This window comes from Mus caroli, unplaced genomic scaffold (assembly GCF_978045245.1).
Source record: "Mus caroli unplaced genomic scaffold, Mus_caroli_1 scaffold_20, whole genome shotgun sequence".
Classification (NCBI taxonomy): Eukaryota; Metazoa; Chordata; class Mammalia; order Rodentia; family Muridae; genus Mus; species Mus caroli.
In genome coordinates this window covers 13388221-13410380 of record NW_028227275.1, presented here as the reverse complement: position 1 = coordinate 13410380, position 22160 = coordinate 13388221, and the positions used below count along the sequence as shown (strand labels likewise).

The 22160-nt window shown below is 47.5% G+C and overlaps 1 protein-coding gene across 5 annotated transcripts; it reads left to right on the top strand.

Annotated features, from left to right (window-relative positions):
• Positions 1 to 514: 514 nt before the first annotated feature.
• Positions 515 to 20260, top strand: LOC110285529 (glutathione S-transferase omega-2). Of its 5 annotated transcripts, XM_029472716.2 has the most exons (10): positions 726 to 887; positions 1179 to 1248; positions 4613 to 4687; positions 5136 to 5250; positions 6578 to 6727; positions 6942 to 7050; positions 9554 to 9776; positions 11082 to 11183; positions 18584 to 18690; positions 19976 to 20260. In XM_029472716.2, the coding sequence occupies exons 5-10, from the start codon at positions 6694 to 6696 to the stop codon at positions 20145 to 20147; spliced, it is 747 nt and encodes a 248-aa protein (XP_029328576.1). In that variant the 5' UTR covers positions 726 to 887; positions 1179 to 1248; positions 4613 to 4687; positions 5136 to 5250; positions 6578 to 6693; the 3' UTR covers positions 20148 to 20260. The 5 variants fall into 5 exon arrangements, with proteins under 5 accessions (XP_029328578.1, XP_021007419.1, XP_085690380.1 ...); XM_029472718.2 differs by lacking the exons at positions 726 to 887; positions 1179 to 1248 and adding an exon at positions 515 to 680; XM_021151760.3 differs by lacking the exon at positions 1179 to 1248 and having other exon boundaries at positions 725 to 887.
• Positions 20261 to 22160: the final 1900 nt, after the last annotated feature.

Sequence of the window (22160 nt, the reverse complement as noted above, 5' to 3'; positions counted from 1 at the left end):
CAAATAAGGCAGATATAGTTGTCTTCTATAGGTGTGCCACATGCAATACCGTTAAAATCACACCAGCCAGTTCAGTATATAAGACTGAATACTTAATGGATGAAATCTCCAATGGGAAAGGTTAATCTTAATACTTCTATCACTTCCATAAGAAAGGTCGTCTGGGAACCTCACTCCATTCTAGGGATGGTGCGTCTGGTCCAGAGGTTAAGTGAGGCCTTAAGATGTTGGCAGAAGGATCTGGAGGACAATGAATGCCCTTACGAATGGCAACCCACCGACCGCCAGGTTTTCTGTAGTTTTCTGGCTTGCCTGCGACAACCACGGGGGTGACTCGTTAAGGGCGCCTAATCTGGCAAAGCTCAGCGCCGCATTTAGGGTTTAGCTTCACGGTGATGGGGGCCCCGCACCCTGGGGAGCCAGGGATTGGCTGACTTCACAAACGGGACAACTAGCGTCCTACTCCGAGCGGAGCCATCTGTGCCGCCGGCCACCGGGCCCTGGGCAGGCCCTGGCGGTTCCTCGCGGATTCCCAGTCGGATGTGAGACCAGCGGCTGAGCGGAACGGCCTGCTACCAACTTCCTCTTTCGGTAGCCGTAGATTTCCGGCCTGACCCTCGTTTCTCGAGCTAGCTGCTATAACGCGGTCGCCTATTGGCTCGCTCTTCCAGACGAGCCAGGTATTGGCTGGAGCGCAGGGCTCGGCGGCCAATTGCGGGGTAGCACCGTGAGAAGGGGCGGGCCCGCCTCCGCGTCCGCCGCCGGGCGTCCCAACTCCGGGTTGGAGCTATAGCCACCGGAAGGTTGCTCTGAGATGCTTTTTCTGCCACCGCCACTGGGGGGTTCGGCCTCACCTGCGCTGTGTCGGAAGGGAAGAGGATTTTGAGGTCAATTCTGAACTTTGGGGGACTTGTAAAATCTGGGCTTTTCAGGATAGGATCGCCAACTTTTAATTTTGCAGTTACATTTTAAAAGAAAACCCAAATGTTTAACCATAGCTAATGTTTCTTTCTTTTTAAAAAATTTTCGCTAAAAAAAGTGTAAGGGAGCCTAGAATATAGCACTAGGGTAAAGAAATCGTAAGGAAGAAAAAAATAGTCAATAGTTTTAGATTATTGAGTTTTCTTTAAGCCAGAAACCTGTCATTGAAATTAATTTTCTGGTTTGGATGAAGACAGGCACGCAGAGTTCCACAGATCTGGAGTTTCGTACCTTCAGTTCGGCTTAACTAGTTGATGACACAGACAGGTAGGAGAATTTCGTTTCTGAGACTGCCTGTCTTTTGAAGGCTACGAAAATCGTCCCTGCTACGTTCAAATTGTGTACTGTTATTAGCTAATGTCAAGTCCTTGCTAGATGACAGACACATGCTAAGTATTAGATGTTTGCCATACTGATCCAAATAACACTTCCCTAAACCACATGGTTCTCTTACCTCCGCATTACAGATTAGAACGCCAGTGTTGTTAGAGCTTTGAATTATTAGCCCAAAGTAACCCAGCTATTAAAAGGTGGAGTTATTCAAATGTAGCCTATGTTTGTTGTAAAAAAGACTGCTCTTTAGATAAGTTTACATATCTATAAAGTTCCTTTCCCTAAGAGCTCTTACATTTAGAGATTAAGCCAAGACAGAATAATAGGATCTGTTATCAATGGATTTCACATCATTCCAATTTAATTAACTTAGAATAGAAGAGAAAAATTACATCCGAACTGAGTACAGTTCAGACTTCTCATGCCAGTATTCCCTAAGCAATGCAGTGTAACAGAGCTTACCTTGTGTTGGCTATTCTAAGTCATCTAGAAGTGGTTTGATGTGTATAGGAGTGTGTGGGTGGATGAGTTGCCAATGCTACGCCATTTTATATAAAGTTCTTGAGCATCCATGGAATTTGATGTCCAAAGAAGGTCCTGGAAATAATTCTGGGCACGTTCATGTCCTATCCCTATCATGGGTTTGGTTTCGGCAGGTGATGTTGCTGCTTTTGCACGAGTCTACAAACTTTGCTGTCAGACTCTTGAAATTTTGCTTTTTGACTATTCAAATATTATTATCAGGATGTATAAATGTGTCACGCATGTCATTAAAGACACAGGGATAAGAAAACAAGCACTTTAAAAGAAGGTCTCCTCTGACCCAGTTTTCCTGACCTGGATGGGAAGGTCCTCCTGTGGTAACTTCAGTCACCTCATTTCATATGTCCCAACGTTAACGCCATTGGGACACGGCCTTCCCTATGGTCCTCGCTCCCTGCAAGCCCTGAGTAAAGGCAGCTGTGAGAATAGATCCCTTTCCTTCATCTGGCCCATGGAGTTCAGTGAACAATAGTAGACACCCAGTAACGTGATCTTTCATGTCAAGTGGGCATTCAAAGAGACAAACATAATCATAATCTAGCATCCGCTAATATTAGACTTGTGACCAAAAAGTTTTTAAAAACAAACAAACAAACAAACAAACAAATAAACAACTCAAGCTGGCATAAAAGTGCACACATTTAATTCCAGCACTTGGGAGGCAGAGGCAGGTGGGTCTCTAAGTTTGAGGCCAGCCTGGTCTACAGAGTAAGTTCCAGGACAGCCAGAATTACATTAAAAAAAAAAAAAAAAAAAAAAAAGACAAAGGAAGAAAGGCCTCCTTTCCTTAAACTGAAATCGAGTGAAGAAATTATTTCCATTCTGTAAACACATACATCATTAATCACCATGACCAGAGATTCCTCTATTTTTAGAAAAGCAGCTCTAGGGACTGGGGAGATGACTTGGTAGGTAAAGTGCTTGTTGAACAAACACAAGAACCTGACTTCCAACCCCAGACGCACAAACAAGACCTGGTGTGGTGGCCCGGGTTTGTAATCCCAATGCCAAGGAGGAGGCTGAGGTGGGTTTCTGGGGCTTTGGGACCAGCTCAACTGAATCAGCAAGTTCCAGGTAAAAAGGTGAGACCCCCATCTCAAAAGACCTCTGGCCTCTGCCATCCAAGCTCACACATTGAGTGTCTCTCTCTGTGTGTGCATGTGTGTGTGTGTGTGTGTGTGTACCTTCACACACAGAGAAACAGTGGATATGATTATATTTCAGATGTCTGAAAAATTATTTCTAATAGATTCCCGTGACCTTATTAAAATTGTTTTGTGCTTGAGTTGGTTAATATAACAGAGATGCAAACACAAAATAGCATAGATGAAACATTTGCAAAAAAAAACATTTAGGAGTTACCTACTGGAATTTTAAGAGGAAGCAGAGAACAAGCTTAAAGGTCATGATTAAAATCCTTCTGGGAAAACTGTTGTGATCTTTCGCAAGATTAAAAAAATCACATTACTGAAATGTAGCCTAAAGCATTCAACACACTCAGCCAGCATTAAACTGTTAACAGGGGAAACAGTGTGGTGAGTTAGATTCTAATTCTCGTATGCCCGGCAAGCTGAATTGCAATATGTGTCTCTTTATGGGTGCAGAATGGGAAGGCATCATGCTATAAAAATGCCTTCTTACTCATTAGTATTTCTCTTTAATTTTGAGGGTCACTGAGATAGAACTCTGCACAATTTCACTCCATACTCAAAACCATCATATACACACTGGTGGCTGTCATCTTAAACAAGGAAGATGGAGGGCAGAGAGGCTAAGCATTGTGCCCAAGGACCAAGACAGGTCTCACAGCCCATCTGGTTCCATGGCCCATTTTGAGAATCCTGACATTATACTGCCTCCCATAGGTGGAGAATATGTTCCACCTTTGTCCTAACTTCTCCAAGTAGACGTGTATCTCAAAACGTGACCTCCCATATTACAGACATACTTTTTATCTTGAGACAGTGGTCACTCTGTAGCCCTAATTGGCCTCAAATTTGTGATCCCCTTGCCACAGACTTCAAGTTCTAGGATCATACCATATACCACAACAGCTTGCTCAGGCAAACCTGTTACAAATGACATTTCCTGTTCTCAGATTTCGATTCCTTTAGAAGGAGTGAATCATGAGGGGAAAGCTGGAAATGTTTGCCCTTCTGGCACAATAGAACCTCCCAGTCTGCAAGTGGAATTCCCTTCCTGACTGTTGCTGTCTCAGCCATTGCAACATAAACAGCTATGAATGACCAAATCAAAACCACCTGGCTAACTCAGGCCGCCCGGCTGGATTTTATGCAGCTCAAAGTGTTAAGAATGCTTTTCAGAACTATCGTTTTAAGCAGCCGGAAAAAAAAAACCCAAAATATAAATCATAACACATGATGTAGAGATCAAGTTAACCAGTACCGAGTGGTTTTTGTGAATTGTGGACCGAGAGTGCTGTGTCAATATATGTTCATCTACTGTAGCATAGGTGCCTCTCTGGAGAGACAGGAGGCTGTATGTGGAGGTAGGGAGCCTGTGAGGTACCTCTGTATGTTCTGCTTTATATTGTTGTGAACTTAAAGCACCTCTAAAAGTTAGAGGCTATTGAATATGTGTGTGTGTGTGTGTGTGTGTGTGTATTCATCTTTATTCATCTTTCTATTGGGATAATCCATCCTGTAGGATGCATACGTACAGGCCAGTTTAAGGGTAAACAGGACCAGTCAAGCACCAGCTGGTCAGTAACGACTCATTTTTATTTTCTCTTTAGAACCTGGATGTGGTCTCCTCGGCGGTTATCTGCTGTATTTATGTGAAAGGTGAATGAAAGACAAGAAATAAAAAGGTGGGCATGACTGCTCAAGAGGTGGAGGGTTTCACTATAGATATAGGGGAGGATGCAGGCACAGTCAGAGGCAGAAACATCTGGGAGAGTGCAGAGCAGACAGAACCAGCAGACTGAGTCCGGCCCTGTGAGGAGAGGGTGGAGGGAGAGAGGAGAGCCAAGAGCAGAGGCTAAGAGGTTCAAACGGGTAAGAAGGCTGGGGTACCCAAAGTGGCTGGGTCATATAGGGAAAGCAGCTGGGGGAAGTGCAGCCCAGCATAGTCCCTGGGCTGGAGAAGATTAGGGTAGGGGGTGGGTGTGCCAGCCAGGAGGACTGCTGGGGAAACCTGGTGTCCACGGGCACCTCTGCTGTTTGTCCCGGGTTTGAGACTTAACAGAAGGTACCTTTGTCTCCTCAGAAGCCGTCTCCTTACCTAACAGGGCGTGGTTCTTGTGTTCCTTGTTTCAGTCTTACCATCCAGCCTGTCCGTCTCGATCAGAGTTAGTTCCAGGGGAGTAGTTGCCTGTGAGACCTGCATCTGCCGCAGTGGAAAGTGAGCCGCCTCCTCCCTCAGCACAGCAAGGCAAGAACCCATCCGCACCAGGTTTCTGGCGATCCCTGTGCACTGAATTCAAGCATGGATTCAATCCAAGCATGGATTCAAACATCCCTACGGTTTCCTAATTCACACAGAGTAACTATTGACACGCCTTGCTGTTAGCGCAACTCCCACGGGATCACGGATGGAGTTCCAGACTAAAACTGTAGTTGAGTCACTATTCTGAGGATTTCAAAAGATTTCCTATTCTGTAGGGAAAATGATCTTATCATCACTAGCCAAGACATTCTGGAGGAGTGAGAATTCCAAAGGCCCAGAGCTGCCCATCTTGCAAGACATGTGATAAGGCTTTGCTATTTTAGTAAAAAAAAAAACTTTTAGACTCAAAAATGAAGCTGCCATTGTGTGCTCCGTTTTTCTGGACATAAACTCTCCATCATTATGCAGCCCAGACAGTGGACCTTTTAAAAGTCTGAACTTTCAAAGTTCTTTCCCTCAATTAGGTGTTTGATTTGGACAAATAATTTTGTTTTTTTCTGGGGACACTTTTGTGAAGGAATAGTATCGATTACATGACACAGAAGTTTGGGGACTGAAATAATTCAGACATATGTGAATGGGGCTCTTAATGCTTTTCTTTCCTTTCTTGTTACTCTATAAACAAAAACGTGTTGGTCGCCGTTTCCACTCCATCTCAGTCCTGGAAAATTTAACGAATTCCCCCTTTCACCTGTGGAGACGAGAATCTCAGCTTATCAGCCACTTCCGCCTCTCCCTGGTGTGGGGTGGCCACTGTGTTTCTTAGCTACACGTCCTTGGAAACTCAAACAATGTTTGTCAGAACTTGAGGCTGGAGGAGTCAAACAGTTCTTGGCCTCCAGATGTCTTGGTCGTCTTATTCAGTGACAGTTTCTCAGAGGGTAGAAATCTCACAAATGGGATGACGGAGGCCCAGGGAGAGGCGTGTGGTGTGGTGCCAAGATTGGTATTCACTTCCCAAGTGATACAAGGTCTCAGCATATTCTAAGTCTGTTGTCCCATTTGCTGAACCAAGAGAAAATGTGACTGGTTTAAAAAGACTGAGTGTGGTGAACAAGTTATACAGAAGGAATGGTTATTTCTCTACCCAAGATTAGGATTTGTGATGGAAAAGAAAAGTTAACATTAGCCTGGTAAATTTGTATTCGATTTCTTTGAAATCCAGGTTGGGGCTTAAATGTTCAGTCTTCCCTGTGTGTCTAAAGCCAGAAGTACTTTCTGGGGCTTGGTTTGGACTTCCATATCTGGGGCGGTATCTGTGAGGGGTTAGGTTATACAGGGGTCCCAGTTCACTTCCTCTCTGCCCCACCAGAGTGCTGTCGACTGTTGAGAAATTCAGTTTGGATCTGGAGGGAGCGCAGTAAGCAGCAGAGGCCCACAAGGCGGCGACTGTGAGCTTTCCGGTACCGCATAGATAACTGGAGATTGATGTCCGGGGATTTGTCAAGATGCTTGGGAAAAGGTAATTCCTCCAGAGCCTTGGACTCTCGGGCTGGGTGAAGACTCACGACGGAGCTGCTTTCTCTGGATAGGAGCGCAAACTATGTGCAAACATCCCCTCTGGAGCCTGAGGCTCAGGGCGCAGACTCCTCCCTGAATGTCCCTGAGGTGAACAAGTCCCCTCCCCACTGGGCTAACCAGACTCTCCATCTTCTTGCTCTTGCCCTTCCCTGTAGGAAGCTGTCCCCCAGGGCCGGTCCCCGAGGGTGTGATCCGAATCTACAGCATGAGGTTCTGCCCCTACTCGCACAGGGCACGCCTGGTTCTCAAGGCCAAAGGCATCAGGTGAGGCACGGAGGCCAAGCGCTCCCTGGGCAGGGGAGCACCCGCCATCTCTGGGGGATATTTAAAGTCTCCCAGTCCTAGAAGGGGCCCCTCTTCCCTCACTTCTGAGTGACTCCAGTGACTGATTTTTTTTGGGCAGGCTCCCCCGAACTGCTGAACGTCTTTTCCAAATCAGGTTTCCACGAACTTTCAGACCAGGCCGAGTAAACTGAATGCTGCCCTTTGATGACCTGGCTCTCCCCACTGTTTGTTTAGAAAGGGCACAGCCGAGCTCACTCGGGGCCTCTTAGCTGTCCCAATGTAGCCCAACCTCTGCCATAAGCAACTTGAATTAACTCTTCTATTGATTTCTTCTTGCCCAACATTTTCTAATTTGTTCTGTCTTTCTACCATGTCTTCCCCTCTCCCCCATGCTATGGCAATCATAAAAAAAAAAAAAAAAAAAAAACCAACCAAACAAACAAACAAAAACAAAAACAAAAAACAAAAAAAAAGAGTTCAAGAGAGTAGGGTCTTCCTCATTTGAGGACTAGAACAGAGCCTGACACACAGTAGGCATGGGCTTGGGGATGTAGCCGAGTAGGAGTTGCTTGGTCAGCATTCATGAAGCACTGATTCTCAGCCAGCTACCACATAAAACCAAGTGTGGAGGACCATCCCTGTGGGCTCAGAACTTGGGAGGTAGAGGCAGGAGGATCGGAAGTTCAAGACTGCTCTTGAATGGCTTACATACCAACTTCCAGGTCAGCTTTGGCCACATGAGATCCTGTCTCTCAAACAGAGAAAACAAATGGCCCACCAGCTTCTGGCTCTGGGATTGGGAAGTCCTAGGAGTGACCTCAGAGTTTCAGTTCATGTCAGTGAATAGAGAGACCAATGTGGAGACATTGATTATGTTAACTCTGCGTAGATGCAAATGTATAACATGCATTTCTAGATTCTTCCCTCTTGCTCACATCTATCTGGCCCTATGGTTACCTGTTCTTTGTTTGGTCTTAGAAAAACCAGAGCAGTACGACATGGGGACAAGCGGGCAGCTTAGGAACTGATGCAAATATTTGTGGGGTTTCTTTGTATTTGAGACTGGGTCTTATGTAGCTCAGGCTAGCCACAAACACATTATGTATCTGAGGGTGATCTCGGACTTCTGGTCCTTCTGGCTCTCCCTCCAGAGCATCACGGTGCCTGGCCTATGTGATGCTGGGCACAGAGCCAAGGGCTTCCCGTAGCTAGGCAAGCAGTTAACCAACTGAGCCTCAGGTTCAGCCCTGTAGCTTGTTCTTCAGAGTGGAGTTTCTCAACCTTAGCACCACTGACTGACATTCGGGGCCAGGTAAATTCTTTGCTGGGGACAAGGAAAGGGGGTTGTTCCTGTGCACCCCAGCTTATTTGTCAGTATCCCCCTTTACCCGTCCATTTGAAGTATATCCCACTCCCAGGGTGAAAGCCAAAATATCAATATACATTCCTTAGATGGGAAGAGGTGGTAATCTTGTTGAGAGCCTCCAGTTGGAAGAATGTAGCCATCTGTTTCCTTTAATCCTTTTAAATATATAACTGGCGACTTCCTGGTTTTGATTGTTTTATTTTTATCTGTATGAGTACACTTTAGCTGTCTTCAGACACACACCAGAAGAATGCATGGGACCACATTATAGATGGTTGTGAGCCACCATGTGGTTGCTGGGAATTGAACTCAGGACCTCTAGAAGAGCAGTCAGTGCTCCTAACCTCTGAACCATCTCTCTAGCCCCAAGTCCGATAATAATGGAGTAGGGAGAACTGAAAAGTGACCGCTTGGTAGTGTGCTGGACACTCCCAAGCGTTGCACATGATCAGGGTTGGGATGCTACACTGTTGAGATGGACACAGTTATCACCTCGTTACAGCTATGGACCCTGAGCACAGCGAGGGGAAGGAACCAGCTAATATCTCAGCTTGGCCATACAGCTAGATGTGGGCTTTGTATTAACCATTAAGATTCACCAATGCGTGTCCCAACCTGTAAATAGCACACTTGCATTTCTGTGGTTGTTAATGCTTTGGTTTGCAGACAGGGTCTCACTGTGTAGCACAGACTGCTCTCTGACTTACAATCCTCCTGTCTCTGTCTGCCGGGTCCTGGGATTACAGATCTGAGCCACCAAGTTCTGCTGGATTTGTGCTTCCAGGCTTTAAACTCTTAAGTGCTGTGCCTGAGTGTGTATAGAGAGCCACTCAGCCTGGCTTTCTTCTTGTCATAGTTTCTATTTAGTAGATGATATCAGGCATGGGATTCAGTCATAGGGACAGGTAAGAGAAGCCGCAGGAAACACCTAACACCACTGCAGGAATGAACACAAACATGTCACATATTTCACACCAAACTCCAGCACCAAAGAAACAGTTCTAAGTACGAATGTTGATGTCATAGCTGTTCCCGCTTCTCACTTCGAGTCTTCTTTCCCCTTTGTTTTTCCTTGTTGTTGTTGTTGTTTTTTTTTTTTTTTTTTTTTTTTTTAAGGCATGAAGTGATCAACATTAACCTGAAGAGCAAGCCTGACTGGTACTACACAAAGCATCCTTTTGGCCAAATTCCCGTCTTGGAGAACAGCCAATGTCAGCTGGTCTATGAATCTGTCATTGCTTGTGAGTACCTGGATGACGTCTACCCGGGAAGAAAGCTGTTTCCGTATGACCCGTATGAACGAGCTCGCCAGAAGATGTTATTGGAGCTCTTCTGTAAGGTACACACAGTTCTGAAGAGCCACACAGACGTGGCTTTGTCTGCGTGTCCATTCCAGGGTCCATCACGACCTGGTTTGATTGTGACCCTGTGAACCTCTGAAGGGTAAAAAACCGGGGATTAGAGTCAGGTGTGACCACGGACATGAGTAGTGGGAGGCAGAGACTCACGAGGCTAGAAACAGGAGTGTTGAGACAGCCCAGGCTTGCCGATCCTTTAAAAGGAGTGTTTCCCAAGCTCCAGGTACGAACTGCTGGCGAGAAGGTTGTCTTGTCAGCAGGGCAGGAATGACAGCAGTGTAGGAAACATGAATAATGATAATGAGAGAAAAGGTGATGGGGACATTAAGACCTTTGAAAACAAAGAAAAACGATTCAGTGTGGGGCTGCGGAGATGGCTCAGTGTGAAGCATTTGGTACACAAGCACGAGGACCTGACTTTGGATCCTCAAAATAACAAACATAAAAAGCCACCTGGCAGTGCCTGCCTGCAAGGGGGACTTGGTCCTTCCTTGGTGAGAGGCTGGGGTGTGGGTGTGGGGGGGATCTCTGTGCCCAAAGCCACTTCTGACCGCAGCTGCTCTAGCCAAGGAGGGCCGCAGGAGGATCCTTGGGACTTGCTGGCCAGCTAGTCTACCTGAAACTGCAAGCTCCAAGTTCACTGAAAAATTCTGTCTCAAAAAATAAGGCGTTCACCACCAAGCCTGGTGACCCAAGTTTAAGCTCCTGGACACATGGGTTGGAAGGAAAGGATTGACAACTGAAAGGTGTCCTCAGTCCTCCACACGCATTTGGTGGCATTCACACATTCATACCCTGGGCGCGTACACACACACACACACATACACACGCATACACACATACCCAAATATGCATGTGCACACACACACACACAAATATTCATGTGCCCAACTTAATGCTGTTAATAGCTGACATATATTGATCATCAGGATGCTCCAAAGCTTCTCTGACTACTGATTCCCTCCCAACTGCCCTTGGACGTGGGTATTGTTCCTGGTTCAGTTTTTCACCTAGAGACACTGAAACTTAAAGTGTCCCACCCTAGAGTACGGAAGTAGCTGAGCAAGCAGGGGTCAGAGAGAACCCTGCTAAAGCCCTTGGCTAGAGCAGCTGCGGTCAGAAGTGGCTTTGGGCACAGAGATCCCCCCCACACCCACACCCCAGCCTCTCACCAAGGAGGGACCAAGTCCCCCTGTGCTGGAGTTGGGAAGCTCCGCTGCTCTTCAGTCAGAGTGGGGACAGTTCTCACAAGCATCCCGACTAAGAACCTGTGTCCCCTGACTTAGGTCCCACCTTTAAGCAAGGAATGCCTGATAGCGCTGAGATGCGGAAGAGACTGTACGGATCTGAAGGTCGCCCTGCGTCAGGAGTTGTGCAACATGGAAGAGGTACAAAGGGACGTCTGTCCCGTCAGAGGTGGTCGAGCTCTGTAGTGTCTCTAACGGAGTCGCCTGATGTCGCCTGTTTGCAGACCTTCTGCTAAGCCTCCGTGTGGTCCCTTTCTAGTCACCCGACTGTGACCCGCGGATGCCTGCGTCCCTGACTTGCTCTGAAATGATACTTGTCCTGCTTGTCCAGGACAAGCAGTGAATTTGTCCTTTCCTGGCACAGTAGCATTCCCCAAGTATCTCTGCAGGGCTCTGCCGATGAGGCTGAGGTATTGGTTGAAGGCTTGTCTAATAATGGTTTATTCTCTCACGTTACCGAAGCCGGAGGGAGGCAGTTCAGGACCATCTATCTCCATGCCTCCTCATGAAGCTAGCAGGGACAGAGGCGCCTCTGCCACATTTAGTGCAAGGTTCCATCCTTCATCACAAGATGGCAGCTGGGACTTCTGCCATAGTCTTCCACTCAGACTCTAGCTAAGAGAGTGGAAGAGAAAAGTGGCATGCGTGCACCCTCTTAAAGGACTCACCCAGAAATCCAGCAACTGCTTACACCTTGGTGGCCAGACTTTAGCTTGTCAGGTCATGACCACCAATCAGCACTGGAGGCTGGCGGGGGTGGGGGGTGGGGTGGAGTGGGGGGTATTGTTTAGTTGGGACACCCTGGATAAAATCCATGTTGTGTAGTTCAGAAAAAGAAGGTAGGTGTGGATAGATGAGGGGCAATCTGTGTATTTCAGAAAAGGAAGGCAGGTGCGGATGGACAAGGGGCATCCTTGCTGGCAGAGTCTCCTGCACAGGGCAGTCATGAAGCAGTGTTCTACCCACCCATCCCGGGGGTCATCTGTGGGACTGTGATTCCCTTTACCTCTGGTCTACAAACCGATGAATTCTTTTTATGAATGAGGTTGTTCCCCAGTACAGCCAGGGGGAAAAAAAAAAAAAGACTCTTCGTTCCTTCCAGAGAAGGCTAGCCACTCCTATTCTTCCATTTGACTTTATCAACTGGAAGCAGATAAAATTCACCCACACTCCAGTCCTGTCTTGGAGACGTACAGTTGCAGTGTTTTTGTAAGATGACGAGTGAGAAATATTAACTTTTGTCTTGAGGCCCCAGAGGCAGTGGATGGTAGGGTCTTGATTTTAGGTGTGGCTTGGCTGGATTCTAGGCTCTTGGGCCGGAGGAGGTGTGGGTGATGGTGCCACCACTGTGTCACCTACACCAACGCTCCCTTTAGTCACAGCTGAAGAAGACATCTAGTAAGAGAGTCTTTGCCCAGGAAAGGCTGCTTTAAAAGGAGTCGAGACCTTTCTGAATACAGACTTTAATGTCTCTATATTTAATGGTGGCTGTTATTTGTGTGTGTGTTGTTGTTGCTGTTTTTGAGACAGGACCTCACCATGTAGTCCTTGAACTCACAGAGACCTGCCTGTCTTTGCCCTCCAAGTGCTGAAATTGAAAGTGTGAGCCACCACACTTTCTTAAAGCTACCAGTCTTTTCTTAAAGGTCACCTGAACTAATCCCCCCTCCGGCCTAGTTACTGTCTCAGATTCATGAGTACTGGGTCAGATTAAGGAGCCGAAAACAAAACTGAATTCAGAGACCACTGACAGTGCATTGTGGTTGTTCTTGCTGTGCTTGTACATGAATCAGTGAAGTTAGGATGCAGGTGTGCGTCTCTTGGGCCCCCTCTCGGGACACTTAAGCCATCATTCTGAGCCACACACTAAGATGCGGTGGTGCTCTGTGAGCGTGACTCACTGTGCTGCGTGGCATCCTGCTGAGGCCAACAGTACCCGTACTTGGTAACTCAAAAGGGATGCTCACTAACGAAGCCTGGAAACTAGGGATGCAAACGTAACAAGATGCTGAAACAGCCAGTGGACATGAACCATTCGAGCCATTCCTTCAAATTCTAGATCCTAAAGTATAGACTCTAGGAGATCCTAGTGAAATTAAAATTGACTAGAGTAATTCTGACAGAATTGCCCCTTAGTTCACGTTAGCATTGGTCCCATTTTTTTTCTGTTTCTTTGTTTTGTTTTGTTGTTTGCTTGTTTGCTTGTTTGCTTTTGAGACAGAGTCTCACTATGTAGCCCTGGATGTTCTGGAACTCACTATATAGACCAAGCTGGCCTTGAACTCATAGAGATCTGCCTGCCTTTGCCACCTGAGTGCTGGGATTAAAGGCACGGTAAAAACCTTTCAAGTGGGGTTTACAAGCGGGATTTTGTGTGGACTGAAAAGCTATTAAACATAGATGGTATTTCTGATGGATAAATAATCTGACATTCATTCTCTCTGTGTGTCTGTCTGTCTGTCTGTCTGTCTGTCTGTCTGTCTGTCTCTCTCTCTCTCTCTCTCTCTCTGTGAGTGTGTGTGTGTGTGTATTTCATGTATGGGGGTTTAGGTGGGCTTATGCCACAATGGATACATGAAGGTCAGAGGACAGGCTCAGGTATTTGTTGGAAACAGACTGTCTTAGTTAGGGTTTTATTGCTGTGAGCAGACCCCATGGCCAAGGCAAATTTTATGAGGACAACATTTAATTGGGGCTGGCTTACAGGATCAGAGGTTCAGTCCATTATCATCAAGGAAGGAACATGGCAGCATCCAGGCAGGCATGGTACAGGAGGAGCTGAAAGGTTTACATCTTTATCTGAAGGCTGCTAGCAGAACACTGTCTTCCAGGCAGCTAGGATGAGGGTCTTAAAGCCCACACCCACAGTGACACACCTACTCCTACAAGGTCACACCTACTCCACCAGGGCCACATCCTCTAATAGTGCCACTCCCTGGGCCAAGCATACACAAACCATCACACAGAGCCTGTCTTATGTTGTCCTCTTTGTATGCGGGTCTCCCACCGCACCACAGAAGCACTGTGATTACTGACACGGGCTGCACCCAGCGTGGCTGGTCCTGGGATTTGATTTTGGGTTCTCATGCCTGCACCCACTCGGCCATCTCCTAGCCCAAGGTCAAGATTTTAATGCAAAACATGCCATGTGATAGCCTAGCAAGAGGCTCAATTTGTGTTTTGTGGTCCTGAGCTCCAGGTGATCTTTCTCTTTTGAAATATGACCTGTGTACTCTTTTTGTTTAAAATGATCTTTAAAAAGCCCAGTGTCCTGGGCCTGAAATTCGGCACAATAGAGAGGACAAGGGTAAGAGGGTCACAAGTCTGGGCTAGCCTGGGCTGCGTAGTGAGATCCTGTCTCAGAAAAGAGCAGCAACCGTGAAACTTTTAAAAATATTAAGAATTTACTTAAGGCTATATAAATAATATAAATAAAATCTTCGGCTTTGATGGTCAGACCTGCTGTCCTGCCTGCCTGTCTTGAATGCTGGCACGCGTTTTAATGCTGTCGGGATGCTGTGGACTAAGCTCACATCAAACCTGCCTCTGAGGTTCAAACCTAGCTATTCTTGAGTCATTAGTCTAAGATGTTCGCCCTTTATAGTTTTCTTCTGTGTGGTATTGACTTTACCATGTCAGCCTCACACTCTGCTGGGCTCTGGCTTTCTCATCTTTGTGGATTCCAGCACGGCAGGGCCCCTCAGGGCTCCTTTGCTACCAGGGACATATTCAGAGTCTCTTCAAGGTGGTGCTTGTTAAATCCAGCCCTGTGTTGTGCAGCAGCTTGCTGGACTGGCTTTGGGCTTCCCCTTATAGTCTGTGATCTAGCCATTGGGCATTCGCTCTGTGTTCTGGCTTTGCTTGGTCCCTCTCCAGCTGTTACCAGGCTTGATGGAGAGAGGCCTGAAACAGCAGGGAGGGAGCCAGGACCACAGGGCACCTCAAGGTTCTGCCTCTTGCTCAGTGTCTGCACGCCTGCTTTGTATTCCTGTCCTTTGCAGTCTCATGCAGAGTTTCCCACAGGGCGCAGTCGCATGCCTTGTGTGCACTGTTTGCCGGAGGGTTTGTATCCTTGTATCGGTTGTATCCTTGTATCGCTTAGTAATGTGTGTACCACTCAGGAGCTCCTGTGGCCTACTGAGTTTAAATTTCACCCATAATCTTAACATCTCTTCCCTCCCTCCCTCCCTCCCTCCCTCCCTCCCTCCCTCCCTCCCTCCCTCTCTTCTTTCTCCCTCTTTTCTTCCTCCCACCCCCCCTACATGTTTTTCAGACAGGGTCTCACTGTGTAGCCCAGGCCGACTGCAAACTCTTCATCGCCTTGCCTCAGTGTCTCTGTTTCTGGGGTTAAAAGGCATGCTCTACCATGCTGGGCCACAATGTTAATGTTTAATTTATCTTCTCTTCTTTACAAACAAAAAGACGTTTTAGCCCAACAGTTTGTGCTGCTAAGGAAAATTGTCTTAAGATCTTGTCTGTCTCCGTGCTAAGATTCTTCTCAGTTTGTAGAGTTCCTTTTAAAGGGCTTCTCCTATCTAAAGGTTATTTGACTATCTTTTAAACACATGTTTGGTTTTTTGTTTTTAACTTCTGATCCACTTTACCTCTCTCACACATCTGGAAGTGTAACATCTGTAAATACCGAGCATGTCTCCTGTTAAACTTTCTCCCATTGCTCTCGGGCACGGGAAGCCTCTGCCTCCTCAGCGGTTCGAGGGGCACTCACTTGGGTCTGCACCCACCATCCACTGCTTTACAAGAATTTGGTTAGCTGCCACCTAACTTTTACAAAATATATTTTGCATAAGAGAATTGAGCCCATTCAAAGGATTGCAGCTGAGGATTTTCATAGCCTCATCAATCCCTAAATACTGACAGGTTGTATTTTGTCTCTTCATAGAGTAACTTGGTCCTAAGTGACAGCCACGTATGGGAAGGGGCGGGTCATGAGCTCAGCCAGGGCTGGCCTGTTCTGTGTGGCAAGGACTTGGAATTTAAAACTTTGAACCACCCCCTCTTATTTTCTTACAAACTCAAAAGACCTTTATCCCAGACCCAAATCCTTTGCTCCTGCCTCTGGGTATGGGCTTGAGTCTATTGCTCCTTCGTGCCTTAGCAGAAATGTGTGTGTGTGTGTATGTGTGTGTGACTTCCAACTCGTAAGAAAGAACTCTTCCCCTCTTCCATCAAGTGCAGAGTGTCCAGCAGGAGACAGAGCTGCTTGAGCACTGAGACCCAGGATTCCCTGATGTTGAGCTAAATGATGTCAGTGTAAGGCAGGTGGCTGCCCCAAGGGTGGAAGATCTTAGACTGGGCTTATTAGAATGCTTGGTATGAAGAAGTCTGGATAAGCTTTTAAAAATCTCTCTTCTGTCACCAAAAATGGGGTGGCATGTGGCCCAAGAAGTAGATTCTCCCAGTTCGGTAACACTTTTTTTTCTCAAGAGCCTGGCAGGTTTCTTTCTTTGATCCTCTTTAACTGAGAGAAGGGAGCTTTGGCCGCTGTTCCACACCATCGATGGCTACCAGGGGGAGCCCCATACACTTCTTCCACTTGTGTTCCCTGCTGATATTCCTTCTTTACCACGCTAGGGGGAGCCCTCGGGTGAGGTGAAGGGCTTCATGCATCTTCATCACACCAAACAGTCCTCTGTTGCTGTCTGTCACTCACTGGGTGCTCCCTGTCACACCTCTAGTCTCCCTCTAAAGTCACTGGGGACAAAAAGAACACATTTGTATTACCGTTTTTAAACTGTTTACTTATTTATATTTTTAGTGATTATTGTGTGTATGTATAGTGTGTGTGTGTGTGTGTGTGTGTGTGTGTGTGTGTGTGTGTGTGAAAGCAGACATGTGTGATCAGAGGGTAGCCTTGGGCATTGATCTCACCTCCACTTTGTTTGAGGCAAGGGCCTCTGTTTCCTTTCCTCTGCCTTAGGTTGTCTCCTCTCGAGCTTCCCCAGATGCCTCAGCCTGTGTGTGCACAGGAGTGCAGGGGTCACAGATGGTCCTGTTTCTATCTCTGGCTTGAACTAGTTTTTCGTGGGTTTTTAGGATTTGAAATTAGGCCCTCACACTAGCATGGCAGGCACGTTTATCCGCTCATCTGTCTCTGTAACCTCAGAAGATGGTAAAGTAGATTCTTTTTCTACACCAGATACCCTTTACAGGCTCTTCCTGTCTCAGTGTCTGGGATTCGAAGAGGGAAGCAGTATTGTGTTTCTGAGAGGTGCGGGGGTTTACACAGAAGGGAGCTCCTGCTAAAGACAAGTCCCAGGGAGGCCAGGCCACCAGGGAGCCCAGTGTCACCAGGAAGAAGCCGTAAAGGAATCTGTGGAGAGGCCACTCACTCTGTAGTGCACGAGTGTTAGGCTGGCCTGTACACCAGTCCCCTTCCTCAGTGCTGTGACAAGTGTGTGACAAGGGCAGCTTGGGAGGAAGGACTTATTTTGGCTCAGGATTTAAGGGTGCTGCCAGTCACGGCAAGCAAGGCCTAGTGGCAGTAGTCTGCAACCGCGGGGGCAAAAACCTAAGGCTGCTAGGGCACCTCTGTGGGTGACGGCAAGAAGGCCCGGGCTGCTGAGAGTTTGGAAGGTCCCTGGCTGTTTTAGAACAGGACGGCAGTTGAGAGCCTTCCGCTCTGTTCTTTCCTCTCTGTCTCAGTTACTTTTCTGATGCGGTGAGAAAGCACCAGGACCAAGGCTGCCCGGAAGGCCCTTCCTGTGGCTCTGTGGCTCTGTGGCTCTGTGGCTCTGTGGCTCTGTGGCTCTGTGGCTCTGTGGCTCTGTGGCTCTGGGCTGTCAAAAGGGTGTTTTCTGTACAGTCCAACTGTGTGGGTTGATTTGAGAAAGAGGAGTTTTGTTTTATTGTAGAATGTCAATGATGTTGGTATCATGAAACTCGAAGAATTTGAGTAAACGGAGAAAGTATGGTAAAGGTGATGTGGGATGTAAGGAAACCCACTAAACAGCATTGCTCCGTCTAGCTAGCCCTAGCTCCAAAGCTGCTCAAAGAAAGGCAAAAGAAAGACCAATAGGGTCTGCAGTACCCCCTTGACTATAAAGAGTATGTAGGAGATGAAGTCACAGCTTCAGCAAGTGGCGTTTCTAACTGCTGGGTTTTAGCATCTGGCGCCCATTTTCACGTCCCTGGGGAATGGGCAGGTGCCAGCTTGAGGCAGGGCATCCTAGCTCCAAGCTCATCTGATCTGGAGACAGCCTAGGACTTGGGGACACCCGTGTCAGGCTAAGGGAAGGGCTAGGCCACCTCTAACTGAATTGCTCTTTTCCAAATTCTCCAGTCAATGAGCCATGTTTTTTTGTTCAGTGTTGAAGAAAGGCAGAGAGCAGGATGTGGTCAAGACAGGCCCTCAGGGACTTGGAGGAGGCACCGTGGGGAGGGACAAAGTGGTCTCTTGAAAATAGGAGACTGACAAGCTAGTTCTCCTTCCCTGTAATTAATACGACACTTACATTTAGCATCTGCAGCACGTGTCAGCGAATGTATAAATTGACTGGCTGTTGTCCTGCGTATATTTCTAGATTCTTGAGTATCAGAACACTACCTTCTTCGGTGGAGACTGTATATCCATGATTGATTACCTCGTCTGGCCCTGGTTTGAGCGGCTGGATGTATATGGACTGGCTGAGTAAGACATCTGGTTATATGATTGCAAATCCAATGAGTGCCAATTGTTGAGAAGCTCTAGGTCCCACCGCCCGCCCCCTGCCGACTGTCTCAGGCTGTTTGTGAAACAGAAATCAGAGCTGGGCTCCACTCATGCATGGTTCCGTGTCCAAATATACCTGTGTTCTTCTCCTATTGAGTACAGGCTCACGCTTCCTACATGTCTATGGCTAAGAAAGATTCTGAGTGCAAATTACCCGCACCCCCCCCCCCGACTCCCGCTACCATGCTTCAGAGACCACTGTCCCCTGTGCATCCACAGAAACACAAAAAATTATCTGTAGCTCCCTCCATGGCCACACACACACACACACACACACACACACACAGACGGTCCTGCTGAGTCACTCGGCACGTGTCCTGTGTCTGAGTCCCATCTCATGTCCCTCCTCCCCAAATAGAAGTGCCCTTTGAAAACCAGGTTTCCAAAGAAACCCACATGTTACTCTTCATATAAACAAAGTAGCAGCCACGTATCACACACCAGTGCCACACTTTAACCATGTTTAAACATGTTTAAAGTGTGGCAGGGATACTTAAAGCTTTGTCACCTCAAAGCTCAGAGGTGACACCGGCCACGTGCAGTGCTTCTGACTCGGATACCAGCCAGCCACGTCAGGCACGCCTGGCATCTCTACGGTTTGGAAAGTAGCTCTTTGGATCAGACACAAGACTGGGTGGCGAGACATATAGGTACCTTATAAACCCACCTCCTCCCACGGCAGGGTGGAGAGCCCCAGATTAGTAAGACTCTAACAAGTGTCCTGGCCTCCAGCTTACCAGCTGTCTTACCTTAGTGGGTCGTCTGCTAGACCCTGGACTGGAATTCCCAGTCCATGTTGAAAAAGCCTGGCTTTCAAGGGTTCATGCTTGCTTTAAATTTATTTTTAAAATGTTTTGGGAAGCCACTCTTTTTTTTCAAAGCCTTAAAAGTAAAATCTGCAAATGGTCTAAGACTGTTGGCTAGAGAGGTTGTCAGACAGTTAGTCTGTTAGCCATGAAATCAAGATGCTGGATCCCCCTGCCTCAGTTCACAGGTGCCCTGTCACCTTCACAGAAGCCACTGTGACAGTGTTAACAGTTGGACACATGGTTCCAAGTAAGCCCTTTTCCTCAGCAAAGATCAGGCTTACTGGATAAGAACCAAGCTCACCATATTTCCCAAAGAAAACCATAGTTTTGTTTCTTTCTCATCTACAGAGTGATAACTGTCCTCGTCCCCACCCTGTCCCTTTCCTGTCTTGCAGCTGCGTGAATCACACCCCGATGCTGCGGCTCTGGATAGCCTCCATGAAGCAGGACCCTGCAGTGTGTGCTCTGCACACTGATAAGAGCGTCTTCCTGGGCTTCTTAAATCTCTATTTCCAAAACAACCCTTGTGCCTTTGATTTTGGGCTGTGTAACCCAACCATACGGTAATCCAGGCATTGCCCGGGACTCTCGGTCATTCTGATGTCTGCATCGTGGGTCATCTTGGGGTTCAGTGTATTTGTTCTTTTTTTTTGAGGTCCCTAATAAATATGGATGTGTAAAATATAGTCTAATTATCACGTGTCTGACTCCTGAAGCCTGTAGCCTCTAATGATTCTCTAGAAAGTGCCCAGCACAGAAGCAGAAGTGCATTTTGGGAGGTAGTGTGACTGACCCCTGGCTGCCTGGCCTCTGGCTAGTTTGATTTCCAGACTACTGGCCGCAGCGCTGGTATGAAGGGCCTGATTGACAGACATTTGCCGCTGTAGGTTGGAACTCATCAAAAGCTTATCTGGTGAGAAGAAAACTTGAGAAGATGGAGAAGGGGGGAGGGGGAAGAGAAGAGGGAGGAGGAGAGAGAGGAGGAGATGAAGAAGGAGGGAAAGGAAAAAAGAAAGAAAGAAAGAAAGAAAGAAAGAAAGAAAGAAAGAAAGAAAGAAAGAAAGAGAATCCAACCACACATACTCTATGATGAAATACGTTCTTTTAGCAAAGAAACGCCGCTGCCCACATGGGAAGGCATGTGTATCATTCCTGTTCAAACTTTGGCCATGAGCCTGGGAGACACCCAGGGTCTTGTGACTGGAAAGAATTCTAAAGCAGGAAATGAAACACCCATTTATCACCCTGGACTAACTACGTCAGGATCTCACTGATGTTGCCGGGGCTCAGGATGTCTCACAACATATTTTATTAACCAGCATCCTGTCTCCAAAACACCCTCCCCCTGATCCCACTCACAGGCAAAGGTCACCGCTGGATACGTGTCACATACACAGTTGGTTCCAACTGATGCTTCTGGTTGCTTGGTGGGTCCATCAATCCTGGACCACGGGAGGATGACTGATGGAGACTCGAACCCTGCCCGTGGAGATCTCCCATCTCTGCACCAGCTTGGCCTGGATGTTAGCCCCGTGTACTGGATCTTTCCCTGCTGTGGTGGTCTGGCTTGGCTTTTCTGTAGCCCTCTATCAACCTGACCAGGCAGCACCACGCCACCTAAGACGGAGAAGACATCAGTTTGCCTGAGGTGGCTGGTCTGCCAGCAGGTGATTTCAGCAGAAGGCTGCTGCCACCACTTCCTCTACAGGAGGATTGTCCCATGCTGTTTTTTAGCCAGTGTATCCTCATCTGCCTGTGGTGGTTTTGCTCTGTTGTCTCTTAAGATTCTTCCAGCCTTTTAGCATCCCCAGCCATGCCCAGAGGCCAGGCAACAGCGAGTGTGAAGTTCCGACTTCAATGTGCCCCTGCTTTGGACTTAACCCAGACCAACCCTCCCTACTCCCTGCATTTCAGCTGGCTCTGCCAGCTGTTGGTCACGGGCTTCCTTTTCCACCACGTAAGTAGTTACCAGGTGCTACGCCATGCCGGTTGGACAGAGGCGGGCCTATTTGGCAAGGTGACCAGGCCTGCCAGAAAAGACAGGCATGTGACAGGCAAGTCTGTGGAACCATCTGTTCCGGATGTGGTGCCCCGTTGCCGTGGCACCCGAGCTACTGTAGAGTCTGTGAACCACTGCTTGCTGGGGTCTGAGCTCGGAAGGAGGGAATTGTTCCTGTGGTCTCTACCAGGGCTGCTGGGTCTGATTAACTCTGCAGGTGTCTGGAGAGGCTCCAGCCTGTGGCCAAACTGTTGGTACAGAAGTGGTATCTCTCTGGGTTAGAGAGTCGCTTTCTTGAGGCTTCACAGTAATTTACAAAGCTTGAAGAACCTGGAAACATAGGCTGGAGAGAATAATAACCAAGGGCAAGGTCACAGGCTGATGACCCACAGCCTCATCTGGGGTCCGGGTGCCCTTTGGGTGTGTGTGACTTCTGCAGGCCACCAGGGTCCTGGCTCCCTTCACTGCTTTGCTCTTGTTACTTCCTGCACCTCTTTGCTGTTATATTTTCTTTCTTTTCAAGTTTTTTTTTAAATGTGTGTATAAGTGTGTTGCTCTGTGTATGCATGTGCACCACATGT

Bases quoted from the DNA above. Each gene is read 5' to 3' on its own strand.
- LOC110285529 (XM_029472718.2), top strand. From the start codon at position 6,694: ATGTCCGGGGATTTGTCAAGATGCTTGGGAAAAG. The intron at 7,051-9,553 runs GTGAGGCACGGA...TTTTTTTTTAAG, and splicing joins CTCAAGGCCAAAGGCATCAG to GCATGAAGTGATCAACATTA. The intron at 11,184-18,583 runs GTACAAAGGGAC...GTATATTTCTAG, and splicing joins AGTTGTGCAACATGGAAGAG to ATTCTTGAGTATCAGAACAC.